Source organism: Polychytrium aggregatum, assembly GCF_025602895.1.
Source record: "Polychytrium aggregatum strain JEL109 chromosome Unknown BJ171scaffold_6, whole genome shotgun sequence".
NCBI lineage: Eukaryota > Fungi > Chytridiomycota > Chytridiomycetes > Polychytriales > Polychytrium > Polychytrium aggregatum.
This window is the reverse complement of record NW_026516208.1, coordinates 793,052-806,609: the sequence shown is the minus strand read 5'-3', so window position 1 is coordinate 806,609 and position 13,558 is coordinate 793,052. Positions and strand designations below refer to the sequence as shown.

General features: G+C 59.7%; 4 protein-coding genes across 4 annotated transcripts; 1 reads left to right on the top strand and 3 right to left on the bottom strand.

The window, feature by feature from the left end:
* Positions 1-96: 96 nt before the first annotated feature.
* BJ171DRAFT_258637 (uncharacterized protein) lies at positions 97-3,501 on the bottom strand. Its single transcript, XM_053106760.1, has 7 exons — positions 3,465-3,501; positions 3,089-3,213; positions 2,663-2,901; positions 2,463-2,564; positions 2,106-2,156; positions 1,952-2,008; positions 97-1,821 (listed from the first exon to the last, which is right to left on the bottom strand). Exons 2-7 carry the CDS (start codon positions 3,111-3,113, stop codon positions 226-228), a joined length of 2,070 nt encoding a protein of 689 aa, XP_052970037.1. The 5' UTR covers positions 3,114-3,213; positions 3,465-3,501; the 3' UTR covers positions 97-225.
* Positions 3,502-4,399: 898 nt separating this feature from the next.
* Positions 4,400-5,434, bottom strand: BJ171DRAFT_258619 (uncharacterized protein). The gene has a single exon (XM_053106759.1). The coding sequence runs from the start codon at positions 5,264-5,266 to the stop codon at positions 4,604-4,606; it is 663 nt and encodes a 220-aa protein (XP_052970036.1). The 5' UTR covers positions 5,267-5,434; the 3' UTR covers positions 4,400-4,603.
* Positions 5,435-5,439: 5 nt separating this feature from the next.
* On the bottom strand, positions 5,440-7,680 carry BJ171DRAFT_561360 (S-adenosylmethionine synthetase). Its single transcript, XM_053113232.1, has 3 exons — positions 7,502-7,680; positions 7,039-7,239; positions 5,440-6,639 (listed from the first exon to the last, which is right to left on the bottom strand). Exons 1-3 carry the CDS (start codon positions 7,554-7,556, stop codon positions 5,759-5,761), a joined length of 1,137 nt encoding a protein of 378 aa, XP_052970035.1. The 5' UTR covers positions 7,557-7,680; the 3' UTR covers positions 5,440-5,758.
* A 1,337-nt stretch (positions 7,681-9,017) lies between these two features.
* Positions 9,018-12,718, top strand: BJ171DRAFT_492222 (uncharacterized protein). The gene is made up of 16 exons (XM_053109792.1): positions 9,018-9,199; positions 9,602-9,674; positions 9,956-9,977; positions 10,082-10,147; positions 10,276-10,331; positions 10,464-10,507; positions 10,609-10,769; positions 10,925-11,029; positions 11,154-11,192; positions 11,347-11,483; positions 11,597-11,719; positions 11,800-11,828; positions 11,924-12,001; positions 12,075-12,153; positions 12,254-12,400; positions 12,547-12,718. Exons 1-16 carry the CDS (start codon positions 9,127-9,129, stop codon positions 12,647-12,649), a joined length of 1,335 nt encoding a protein of 444 aa, XP_052970034.1. The 5' UTR covers positions 9,018-9,126; the 3' UTR covers positions 12,650-12,718.
* Positions 12,719-13,558: the final 840 nt, after the last annotated feature.

Here is a 13,558-nt window from a genome sequence, read left to right as displayed (position 1 = left end):
GGTCAGATGGGAAAGTGGCGCTTGGAATACATATCCCAAGTTCCCAGATCAGATGTTGCTCATACGAACACAAAAGGAGCGTGCAGTCACGGATGGATCAGCTCGAGGGTATGGGAGCGAGTGGGATGGTGCTGGGTTCGTGGACGGCCATTTGGTCGTAACGGCATCATGAAAACCATGCGAGGTGGATGCAGTATGATTCTAGACTCGACTTTCGACATGATTCTAGGCGCGCTCGTAGAACAAGATGTATGCTTGACAGCCGCTCACTTCCTCCCACGACGAGAGGCGCACAGTCGTGTCGCTAAAGTACACCCACTGCTCCTCGGCCGGGTTGGCTTCGTCGCCCGAGTCGAACAGGCTCTCCAGAGTCTCCTTCGGAGGCTCGCTCTCACTGGCGTCGGCGACATTGCCATCGCTGCCCGGCTTGGTGGGCCGGCGCATGCGCACATAAGCGACATAGTGTCCGCCAAAGAGCCCTCCGGCATGCACGACGATGCCATAGAGTCGGTATCGGCCGCCATCGCGGTATCCGTGGAGGTAAGGCTCGACGTACTCCTTGGAGTCGATTTCGTCGTCTCCTTCTTCGCTGCCCTCCGTGGATTCGAGACTGCGGGACGGATCCGACCCGGAGCGATCCTCGGCCGCTGGCAGCTCTGGGACTCGGGAAGCGGGCTCGGATGCAGACTCGGATGCAGGTTCAGAGGCCGGTTCGGGCACGGCATTGGCCAACGTGTCGGTTGAGATATCTGTCGTCGACCCTGACGCTGATGCCGACGCCAGGTTTTCGGTGGATGGTAAGGCGCTGGAATTGGCAGAGCCCGCTGGCCGCTGACGCTTGCTCTTCACGGTGACCTTCTCTTGGACCTCCGAGGGCGACATGAGCTCTTGCAGGCTGAGATACTCGTCAAAGGCCACCCCGTCCTCGACCTTCTTGGTGCGGCCGCTGCCCAGCTGCACAAAGCGCTTCAGATGAACCACCAGCACCTTGGGCGCTCGGTGGATCAAGTAGCGCTTGTAGGCTCGAGTCAGCACCGGGGGGTTTCGCGGAGCGTCCTTCTCGGGGACTGGCGGGTTGGTGTCGCCACCAGCAGCAACAGCATCCTGGCTGTCATCGCTTGTTTCCGGCTTAGGATCTGCCTCGACGGCCTGGACTTGACCCGATTCAGGTACACGCTCGGCTTTGCTGTCGTCGTCAGCGGGCACCTCAGACCCTACTTCCTCTGGCTCATTTTCTTGGCCGTCTGCTTCCTGCTCCTGCTCCTGCTCCTGCTCCTGCTCCTGCTCCTGCTCCTGCTCTTGCTCGGACTCGTGCTTGGGATGAGCCGCCTCCGATTCGAGTTCGCTTGAGCGAGAGTCCGAGTCGAGCATGCTGGAGCCGCTCTTGTCGGACCGGGAGGCATCAGGCGACGTGCCGTACGCTCGCTTGTAGCAGGCCTCGCATGCATATTTGTTTTCGCCGTCCAAGACCTCAACGGACATGAACCGACTGATGCAAGTCGACACGCTCATGGTGCTTCCGCTGTCGCCGATCGGCTGGAGGAGGGTGTTGATCAGTCTTGCTCGCTCTGCTTCGCTCGATCGGGTTTCGCTCGGGGCTTGCTGACCAAGCACCAAGTTCTTCAAAGTGGAGGCGACGCCAGAGACGAGGTTCTCGACGCTCTGGCGAGCCGACTTTGTGCTCGTTGAGGACGATCCAGGCACTTCGGACGGTTCAGACGGGGGCGTGTGCTCGCTAGGAGTGGCCAGCGATGACGACGACGAGCTGGAAGGTGTGGCCGATTTGCGATCCTTGTGGGTCATATGCATAAACTGTCCCTTCTGCCGACCAAATCAAGTGGCAGACGCAGAGCATAGACAGTCAGGACAGGCCCCTTCGATCAGCCGCGATGCGACACACTGTTGTGTCGGCATGTGACCGCTTGTCCTATGCAAATAGGCCGAAACTCACCACTTTGCGGACCGAGCTCTTGAAGCTACTGAGCGCCTTATCCGCATGCGCCGAGGCCTGCAAGTATCCAGGAAGGGGAGAACAAGGCTCAGTCATTAGTCCCTTGGATCGAGGCAATGCATCAAGCAAGATCGATCCGATATCAGACACTTGCCTGCGGAATGGGAACACTGATGTCAAAGCTATCTTCAAAGTTGTATACGATCTGGGGATTCAGCGATCATTTCGGGTTGAGTAAACGTGGCAGCGACATCGGGGACGTTGTGCGGTATCAGTCGCAGTATGAGCGTGATGAAGGTAGGATGAGATTCTCTCGTCCAAAATAGATCACAACACAAGACCACCGATTGATCGGGAGCAACGGCACCAGGGGATGGGCACCGGGGGATGGGCGAACAACAGCGGTGGAATCACGCTCAGTGAGGGCTACCTCTCCCAAGACTCGAGCGAGGCTGTTCCACAATATATCGGAAGCGGGAGGCATCTGGGGCAGGATTGGACGACTGCTTACATCCTTGCAGACGTCACAGACGATGATGCTGACGAGTTTGCCGCCAAAGACCTCGTCAACGAAGGTTTCATGAAACGGAACGGCCTTTCCGTCGTCGCCTTTCTGTTGATCAAACAAGGGCCAGAGGCTCATCAGTTCTGCGGTTCTGCCGACGAATAGGCCGATCTGTCCCATCTGCCCTCCTTGCTTCGGGTCGGTACCTGAAGCTGCTCGTCTCGGATGGCATCGAGGATTCGGCGAATCAGCTCATGGCTATCCTGTTGGCCCATCGACTTGTAAAACTTCCACTTGCCGGAAATCTTTCCAAAGAACTCGGACGGACGCACGGACCCGCCGGCCTGCTTCTGGATCTGCGTGCCCATGACCCGAAGGAACGACAGGAGCCCCAGCGAGAGGTTTCCGCGCACGACTTGGACACCGTCCACCGTTCGCTCGGTGTCTTCGGCGGAAGGAGGAACGAATTTGTACAGCGCTCGTGTGTACGTGATGCACTGTAGGTGCAAGAGGGTGCGAGACGGTGCAAGAGGGTGCACGACGGCATGGGACACACGAAATCCAAAGAGTCAGGGCAGCTGCTCTCCATCCTCCACCGCACTCTTATGACATGCTCCAGAGCTTGGGCCTACCTGCATCGCCGAGTTGAAGAAGCATGTGTTTCCCAAGTTGACGAGACCAGGAACATTTGCTCCACCCTTGCGGCCCTTGGTCAGCTTGGTGACTCGGGGCTCCTTGGTTACGGCCTGGATCGACTCTGCCGTAGCGATTCGCGGCGCAATTCGCACGCAGGACGCATCAGTCTTATTTGTCGAGGCGGCATTATTTGGCAGCTGGCCTCCTCTGGATGAGGTTGGGCTTGGGCTTGGGCTTGAGTTTGGGCGATATGTCGCAATCGTCTGGGTCGACGATAATGCCGCTGCTGTTTCTCTCGCCCCTTCACTCCCCTGCCTTATATGGCGCCGACTCGATGGTCGGATTCGGTAATGGGGCCGGAGAGCTGCTCACCTTTGATGGACCTAGAGGACTGGAGGTTCTTGGCAATGACTGTCTTGCACTCGGTCAGCAGCTGAGCTTGTTGCGGCGGCGGATTCAGCTCGTCATCGCAGCCATAGCACCTACAGAGCGGTATCAACCAGGGAGGAGAGCTCAGCTGCCGATCTGTTGCGGCAACAGCGAGAGACCATGGTATCTCCGTGGCGCAGGACCGCAAGAGGGAGGAAAGGCGACCCTCGTCCATCCCCTGCTTGCCGAGACGCCTGTTGCGGACGAGCATTCGCATGCGTACCAGATCTCGCTTGTCTCGATGTTGATGACAATGTTGTGCTTGGAGGAGTCGTTGTGCTTAAGAGCATGACCTGCATCGTTGCGGCCGCAGGAGACTTCCGCACAACTCAGACACACCCACAGCACCGGCTTGGCGGTCGGGTCGCTGTTTCCGTCCTTCTTACAGCTCTATCATGCGCGATCGGAGGGAGAATGGATGGATCAGCGGCGATACCGAAACACCGAGGCCGGCCGGTTGGCCAGTCGGCCGGTCATTCACCTCCCCACAGTTCCTTGGGCAGCAACTGACCAGACACTGCTTGTTCTTGGCGAGGGTGTGGGGGAGCTGCTGCTTCAGGTTCTTGACCTTGACGGAGGCCTTGATGTGAGGACACCGCCTCATGGGGCCTCCGGATTCGTCGTCGGAGCTCATGGTGCTGGGGTCGGCGAGCAGGGGTTGGGCAGAGGGCAGGGGCTGTGCGATCGTCAGGGATCGACAAACGAGTCGAGGAGAGGCGTTGGGGAGCGTTCAGGAGCCGAGATCGGGCCAGAGAAAAAGCAGTGCATTGGATGGACATGCTTGCCCCCGTGACCGCCCGCGCAAACGTCGCACGGGCGCGTGGGCGACGTGTTGGCAGGAGGGGAGGCGATCCAGTCAAGCTCTGCGGTTGTGATCTGGGGCGACAGCGAAGAGCAGAGGATCTCGCAAACCACGGCTTTCCGCATTCCCACCCAGCACGCAGGCGAACGACGACGACGGTGTTTGCTGTGATGGGCATAACTATCAATTTTGATATCGGCCCCTGACAACGGGAAACCCGAAATTGATAGCGTTGTATGTGATGGCATGCGTCTAGCTGTGCCATAAGAAATAGAACAGATCACTTTGGCCGCCTCCGAGTGAACACCACCGGTCGCTCTCCGGTCTCCACAATCGACCTGCGCTGCTCAAAGTACCGAGCAAACCGCTGCCTCCGAGGGCTGGATGCATAGCCCTTGCCTTGACGCCATGACGCATTGCCAAAGGCGATCACCACATCGGTCCGTATCGGGGCGTGCTTCAGGACGGCCTTGCACATCCTGTCAACGGCCACTTGGCGCCTCTTGTGGCCCGTGAAGCGATGGTGACGGGCCTTCTTGCCAAGGTGGAAGTCGAGCTGCACTCGCAGCTCCGGTCGCAGGACATGGGTGAGATGGACCTTGAAGGCCTCCGAGGACGACACCTTGGGCGAGGGGGTGGTCGACATCCAGGTCTCGATGTCGAGTTGCTTCATCTTGGCATTGTGCCACTCAGTATCGGACGTTGGCCACACATGTGCTGGTAGTGACCATTCGAGAATGAGACCACCTCGTCTTGGTGGCCCGGTGCTTGGATGACCGCCGTGAAGATTGAGCCGACTCCAGGATCGATGCCAATCCAAGTGGTGCGATCGGGGTCTGGGTCGCCGATGTGGGCCTGGATACGCTGCTCGGCAGTCTTGACGGATGTGGTGGGCTTGGTCCGCCTGGTTCGGGGCACAAACTTGACGAGGCCGATGGTGCATCCAATGCCATCGGTGCTGATCTCGTAGTTGAACAGCTTCTTGTTCACGTCCCGCTCTTGGAAGAGGGAACTACGCAGCTTGAAGCAACTGCGCCAGAGACGATCCTGGTTGTTGACACCGTCCGTCAACCGACCGCGGATTCATTCCAACTTTTGCTGCACCTTTGGGTCTACAGCGTGTATTCATACTCAAGATGAGCAGCCTCAGGGACTGGAAAATAATTCATTGTGTATGTATTGAGGTGCCAGAACGAAAACGGCGTCCCGTTTCGGTTGTGGACAAGACTGCAACAATTGTGAGGGCGCCGGCTTCAGTCAACTCTGGACGCAAAATTTACAGGCGACGGCGAACAAAGATTGGAGATGGAGGGGGAATTAGGGTACAAGCAGAGAACGGGGCGCCAGGGGCGGCCGCACGTCCGTGGGCAAAACGAGGCTCGAGAGAGAGGCCGCTTAGAACTTGAGGGGGCGGGGAACTTCCCAGCTGAAGCCCTCACGACCAAAGTGGCCAGTAGGCAGCGGTGGCGCTGTAGATGGGCTTCCAGAGGTCGAGGTCACGGACAATGACACCGGGGCGGAGGTCAAAGTTGTTCTTGACGATCTGGAGGAGCTCGGCGTTGCTCTTCTTGCCGGTGCCGTAGGTGTCAATGTAGATGGAGGTGGGCTCGGCGACACCGATGGCGTACGAGAGCTGGACGAGGGCACGGCGGGCGAGGCCGGCAGCGACGATGGACTTGGCAACCCAGCGGGCGGTGTAGGCAGCCGAGCGATCGACCTTGGACCAGTCCTTGCCAGAGAAAGCACCACCACCGTGGGCACCCCAGCCGCCGTAGGTATCGACAATGATCTTGCGACCAGTGACACCGGCATCACCCTGGGGGCCACCAATGACGAAGCGGCCAGAGGGCTGGAGATGGTAGATGGTCTGGTCATCGAGGTACTGGGCGGGGATGACGGGCTTGATGACCTTCTCCTGGAGCTGGGCGCGCAGCTCCTCGACGGTGATGTCCTCGGCGTGCTGGGTCGAGATGACGATGGTGTGGACGCGCTGGGGGACGGGGACGCCATCGATGTTCTTGTACTCGACGGTAACCTGGGTCTTGGTATCGGGGCGGAGCCAGGGGAGGGTGCCGTCGTTGCGGAGCTCAGAGAGCTTCTGGTTGAGCTTGTGGGCCAGGGTGATGGTCAGGGGCATGAGCTCAGGGGTCTCATCGGAGGCGTAGCCGAACATGATACCCTGGTCACCAGCGCCAATGTTGGCAAGGTGCTGCTCATCGTTCTCGAGGTTGTCACCCTGCTGGACGAGACCGCCAGCAATATCGGGGGACTGCTGCTCGATGGCGACGAGGACGTTGCAGGTCTTGTAATCGAAGCCTGAGGACAGACGACACGGATTGATGAGCACAGCGATCAAGGCAGGGAGCGGGGGCGGGAGGGCACTGGGAATGAGGGGATGTATCCCATGTGGGATGAATGGCAACAGTTGGATGGAGGAGGGAGAGGGAGAGGCGGGCGCGGAGCACGGAATGGCGCGCTGGGGGCGTTTGAGGCAAGCGGCAAGCGGATACGGGGACGAGGGCTAGAGATCGCAGCGAGCCCATAAGGCGTGTTGCATTCGAGGTGGGGAGGGAGATCGCGATCGAAATCGCGATCGAGATGGAGAGATCTGCGCGGTACAGGACGAGTCGCCACAGGACCAGCCAAGATCGCGATCCGGCGCGTGTTGGGAGTGGGAGGGCAGACGAACGAGAAGGCGTGGAGAAAAGCGCTTACCCTTGGCCGAGTCGTCGTAGCCGATCTTCTTGATGGTGTCACGGATGATCTTCTGGTAGTCCAGAGTGGCCTTGGTGGAGATCTCACCGAGGACCATGATCATACCGGTCTTGGCGGCAGTCTCGACGGCGACACGCGAGAACTTGTCCTGGGCAAGGCAGGCATCGACGATGGCGTCGGAGACCTGGTCACAGATCTTGTCTGTGAGCGGCGAGCGGCCAGAGGCGGAATGGAAACGGAAGCGTCAGCGATCCGGGCAAGAAGCGCATCGAGGGGTGCCGTGGGAAAGCCGCACGGATCGCACAGGCTCGACGAATGCAGCCCAGATCGCAGCCGGCAGAGGCCTCCTCTGCCTCGGGGCGACTGGCGATGCAGATCTGGGGGGCGGATCGCGCAACACCATCTGGGCGATGATGGAAACAGACAGCGCGACGAGCAGAAGCAATCGGCAGCAGACACATACCGGGGTGGCCCTCGCCGACGGACTCGGAGGTGAAGAGGAAGGTCTCGTTGCTCATGATGGAAGGGGTGAATCGACGTCAAGAAGATCGGGATCGATGTGGGCGAGAAGACGGCCGAGGCGGGCGGCAAGTATTTATATGCCGGGCGTTTAGGGGGGGAGTGAGGGAGGACGGGTTTGCTGTTTTCTGCGACCAAGCAGGCGCTGCTGCGCGACGGGCTGGCGGGCCTTGTGAGTTCTGTGGAGCAAGTGCACCAGAGCCGGGCCCGAAATGGGACGGCGCTGCTCGAAAAGGAGACATGCGTTTTTATTGGGGCTGGTGCCCGAAAAGGAAGGTGCTGGCGATAGCGGTTTTTTTTTTCCTCGTTGCTGTGTCGGGCGTCTGGCTTGCTCGCTCGCTCGCTTGCTGGCGATCATGCAGACGAGATCGATCCGCAGCGAATCGCACTGGGCAGCGACCGGGCTGGTCGCCCGACGGGTTGCTGGGGCGACGCCGGCGAGATCTTCCTCTGCATCTGCATCTGCATCCTCTGCCGGCATCAGCATCCGCGTCGGTGTGCGGGCATTGGCACCGTCTCTCGCAGGCATCCGTGCTGCTGCTGCTGCTGGCTGGCTGGCTGGATCGCCGCGTTCTCGCCTCGGGCCGAGAGTCACAGCCCCATGTGAAAAAACAGCACCCGAACGAGGACAGCACGGCGGCGCTCGCAGCAAGAGGGAGGCCAAGGAACAGGACAGAAGAAAGCCGAGCCAGCCAATGCCGGGCGGGGCCGCCGATCGCGCAATCCAGCAAGCCACCGCCGCGGCCCGTCCCCAAAAAACGGCCGCCTGTGTTGGGGAGGGGCGATGGCACAATCTTGCACGTGATGACGCACTGTGGGCGGCGCTGTGGCCGCACTGTGCTGCGACCTGTTCCGTGCGCGTGCGACGCTGTTCTGTGCACATCGTCGCCATCGCCAGCGCCGCTCCCATTGGCTGCCGGGCTGGTGCTGTGTGCCGATGGCGAGGGCGTCATGTTCATGCTCCCTGGCGATGGCGACAGATTGCAGACTCATGCATGCCCCTCCCTGGCGTGCCCGGGCGCGCCATTGCGTGATATCCCAGGGACGCCCGCAGGGACGCCGGCCCGGTATTGCCCGTCCGGATGCCTCGCCACCGGACGCACCACAGAGGCAGCCGGGCCGATGCCAGCGGGGGCAGACAAGCTGAACGCACACGCGGGCTCTCCCTCCCCGCACCGCGGCGGTGCTTGTATTGGTGAGACTCGTCCGAGCATCCCACATCCCTGCTCTCACAGCAGTCAGCCGGCAGCAGCCAGCTGGCAACAGGCGCATGCCACGTCCTCGGATTCCTGGCTTGTGGCGCCGAGCTTCAAGCTCCGCCAGGCACATGACATCCCCGTGTCTCGGCTGCCCCTGCCCCTGCCCTTGCCCCTGCCCTTGCCCTTGCCCTTGCCCTGGTGCGCAGCGGCTCTTATCAGCATGCCGCGCAGCAGCGCATCCTTCCGATTGCCCGTCCCGATGTCCTGTCCTGTCCGCTGCCCCTTTTGATCTGGATCCACACGCAGATCAGCCTCGCCGCCATCTTGCTCCATCTCCGGACCCGTTCGGCCTCAACCTCCGTCTCCCGCCATGACCTTCATGCTCAAGCGATCGCCCCTCCTGGCCGCCAGCCGGCCTTTCATCTACACTCCCGCCAGAATGTGTACGTCCTTGGGTCCATAGGCGTTGCTTCCTTGGCCAGACCGACAGAGACACAATCGTCGCTGACTCGTGCTTGCTGCTGCATGAGTCGCCCTCCCCCCAAGACCACACCACTCGGTCCCGCTCGCCAGCGTTTCGAGCTGCCACGAGAGCGCCACGAGCTGCCTCTGTCATGCTCTTCTTGAGCTTTCCCGGCACTCTCCCGGCCTTCTCCCCGCCAGCTCTGTCACGCGCCGAGGCTTTCCGGACCGCAGAGGCCTTGCCATCGGGAGGGCCATCCGCCTCGCCTCGTTTGCCTGTCGCTAACCTTCCATCCGCTCATCCACTCTGCCTCCTCCGGATATCCCTCCAACTGCTTTCGACACCCCCATCCGCTCCCTCCAAACCAACATGTCGCCCTCAGACTCCCAGGGAAAGAAGATTGCTGTTGCCAACCCCGTCGTCGAGATGGATGGTGATGAAATGACCCGCATCATGTGCGTTGTTTCCAGCCTCATTTATCCCTCCTGTTCCAAATGGCCGGTCACCTTTGTGTCGCTGCCACTGGCATGCTTCTGGGCTCGATACCACCTCGGACTGCAGGGCAGCGACTCGATAGTGCCCTTCGCCACAAGCACACGCATTTTATGAGCTTTGTGCTTCCCATGGCGGACCGGCAATGTCACAAACACCACCAAGAGCATCTGCTTTGATCAACCCGAGAAACACACTTGCGCTAACTCTGTGTATCACTCACCAACGGCTCGCATCACTCCAGCTGGAAGTGGATCAAGGACAGAGTGAGTCGCCGCCAACTGCAAGCTCATCCGCGGATGTCCTGTTCTTGACTCTGCTGACTCTCGGCCCCGCTAACATGCTCCTTTTGGTCGACGCCCTCCCATAGCTCATCCTGCCCTATGTGGATCTGGACATCAAGTACTTTGATCTTGGCATGGAGCACCGCGACAAGGTAGGCAGAGTCGACAATCTCTGCCGTGCTCCAAGATAAATCCGTTGCTGCCCTCCCACGCATAGGCACACAAAGCAAGGTCGCATTGTCCAGGCTTCTGACTGGAAACCTCACCTCCCTCGCCCCAGACCAACGACCAGGTCACGATCGATGCTGCCAACGCCATCAAGCAGTACAACGTTGGGTAGGCGACTCCAGAATCGAGTACCAGAGCAAGAGAGGACTTTGTCGCCCAAAAATGCTCGTGCTGCAGCAAGATATACCGCAGGCCACGTTCTCGCTGCTTGGATCTGACCCATCTGTCGCATCGCAACAGCATCAAGTGCGCCACCATCACCCCCGACGAGGCCCGTGTTCAGGGTGCGTATGGTCCAGATACCGAACCGAACCTGTTCATGGCCCATGCTCGTTTGCAACCCTTGCTGCCACCACGTCGTCTCAGACTCGATATCTACCTCCAGAGTTTGGCCTGAAGCAAATGTGGAAGAGCCCCAACGGCACTATCCGCAACATCCTCGGTGGAACCATCTTCCGTGAGCCTATCCTCTTCACCAACGTTCCTCGCATTGTTCCTGGCTGGACCCAGCCCATCACGATCGGTCGCCATGCTTTTGGTGACCAGGTAAGTCCGTCCTGCATTGTTGAGTGGTTGTGGGGGTGGGGCAGTGATCGATACGAGCTTCCTCGCATACTTGCAGCGGCTGCCTCGTTCTAGTGAGCCGGCCTGTACTTCAGTGTTGCTCATCAGATCTGTGAACACCCTTCGTTCTTCGCCAGTACCGCGCCACCGACTTTGTCGTCCCTGGTCCTGGAACTGTCGAAATCACCTACACCCCCAAGGACGGCGGTGCCGCCCAAAAGTACACCCTCTACGAGTTCAAGGTACGAGCCGGTGCTGCTGCACGATGCTGGCCGTCTGCTGCTCTTCAACAATGCTTTGTCGTATCGAGTGGCTGGTGACGATGTTCGAGTGCACCGACTGACCGAACTGCATTGGGTTCGATAGGGTCCGGGTGTTGCTCTCGGCATGTACAACCTCGATGAGGTGAGTTTGCGCATCTCCAGTGCTTGCCTCCAAAATCAAATCTGAACGAGTCCGTCCTGCCCCTCCTTTTGGCGTCGTTGCTGCTGTCGCGATTGCTGTCGCTGCCGCCATTGATGCTGGCGCTAACACCAACGCGCGGGTTCTGTCCTGCCAGTCCATCGAAGGTTTTGCCAGAAGCTGCTTCGAGGTTGCCCTGTCCAAGGGCCAGCCCCTCTATCTCTCGACCAAGAACACCATCCTCAAGAAGTACGATGGCCGCTTCAAGGACATCTTCCAGGAGATCTACGAAAAGTAAGCCTCTCTGATCGGCGTTCCTGTGCTTGTTGGCCACTTGTGAGTGCAGCCTGTCGAGCATGGCCTTTTGGTAACAACTGCATTCGATCCGCGGTGGCTCTGACGTCCAGGCACTACGCTGAGAAGTTTGCCGAGAAGAAGATCTGGTATGAGCACCGCCTGATCGATGACATGGTTGCCCAGGCCCTCAAGTCCAGTGGCGGCTTCGTCTGGGCCTGCAAGAACTACGACGGGTAAGCGCTCGCCTGTTCAAATGCACGTTCTCCCCTCCATTGCCTGAAATCTCTCTAACCCCTTGCATCGCCGTCTGCAGTGATGTCCAGTCCGATATTCTTGCCCAAGGTAAGCCACGTTCGGAGGGCTGATCCTCTGGGACCAAGCTGCACTTGTGGCTGCTCTGGATTATGTGATCTCACTTTGCGATGTGCAATGTACAGGCTTTGGATCTCTGGGTCTCATGACCTCTGTCCTGGTCACCCCCGATGGAAAGACCCTCGAAGCCGAAGCTGCCCACGGTATGTTGCCTTGTCCCTCCCTGTCGATGGCGGCTCACTCGCTGGCTCACTCGCTGGCTCATCCATCGCCCAGGCACTGTCACCCGCCACTACCGCGAGCACCAAAAGGGCCGTGAGACCAGCACCAACTCGATCGCCAGTATCTATGCTTGGTAAGTAGCTGTCTGTTCATCGCAGGACCCGCCCATGCGGCCTCTGATGTCTTGCTGGTACGGCCGGATCGCCCCGCCTCATTGCTGTGTCTCCCTCCAGGACCCGTGGTCTGTCCCACCGTGCCAAGCTCGACGGCAACGAGGAGCTCGCCAAGTTCAGCCAGAGTCTCGAGCAGGCTTGTATCGACACTGTCCAGGTCAACAGCATCATGACCAAGGATCTCGCTCTGTCGATCCACGGCAAGGGGTAAGTGGCTGTCGGCGATTGTGTACTGCTTCCAGCGGGTGTTTGTGAGTCCGATCCGTGGTTTTGGAAGCAATGCCCTCCAGCATAATCAGCTCGATCCGTTGCATGTTTGGAGAGAACTGACACCCTGCCGCTTTGCTCTTCAGCCTCAAGCGCGAGCACTATGTCAATAGCGAGGAGTTCCTGAACGCCGTTGCCGAGAACCTCAAGAGCAAGATGGCGGCCAAGAACGCCTCCCCGTCTCTCTAATCGTGCGGTGCATCCGCCATGCTCCTCACCTCCCCCCCCCCAGCGTCACAATGTCGTCTCTACGTACCAGCAGGCCGTCATGTCTGACCCTTCTATCCCGCTCGCCCCATCCATGCCCGCGATCCCTCGCCAACGGCCTTTCTGTACATGTGCACCGAGACCCGATGGCGCTCCACTTGCTGGCCCAATACAGCACGCTTGAATACACCCGCTCCAGCGGACAGTGAATAGGCCTCTCTATCAGAATGTCGATGAACCGTCCCAGATCCTCTGTCGCCAGCGAGTGCCGCAGCACCGGAGGTCCCCCTCGGCGATCTTGGTGGGTCTTGATGGTGCTGGTGCTGGCCAATCCATCACGCGTCATCCAGGGTCTCGCTCTTCCAGAACAAATGCGCTGCACACCCCTTCTTCAGGCAGCTTGATCGGCCGTCCCTGGTCGCAACAGCCTCTTTCCTTCACCCAACCTTGTCGCCCGCATCGGCAAGCTGCCCTCTGCTGCATCCGGCCTCTCCTCTCAACATTGGCAGAGTAAGTCACTTCCCCACCCCCTCAGCACCCGAGCTCCTGGCCTGACCCAACACTTTCACGCCGCCTCGCATCACACAACATCACATTCGACCCTGGCAGCCAGCTGGCCGTTGAATATGGCTGTTGATGGAGCCAGGATGAACCACATCGGCAGGATCCTTACACCGTACCATCGCCCATCCAGTGGATCCAGCAACCCACGACACACAGTCGCCCGGCCGTCCGACAGAGGGGCGTCCAGTGGCAGATACCCCAGACACCTCTGCCGAGTTGCCTGCCTCGCATCCCGAACTCCACCATCATCTCCATTCAAGCGACCTGCAGCACCAGCACCAACACCAACAACAACAACAGCAATCTCGGCAAGCAGTTCCTGCTGGG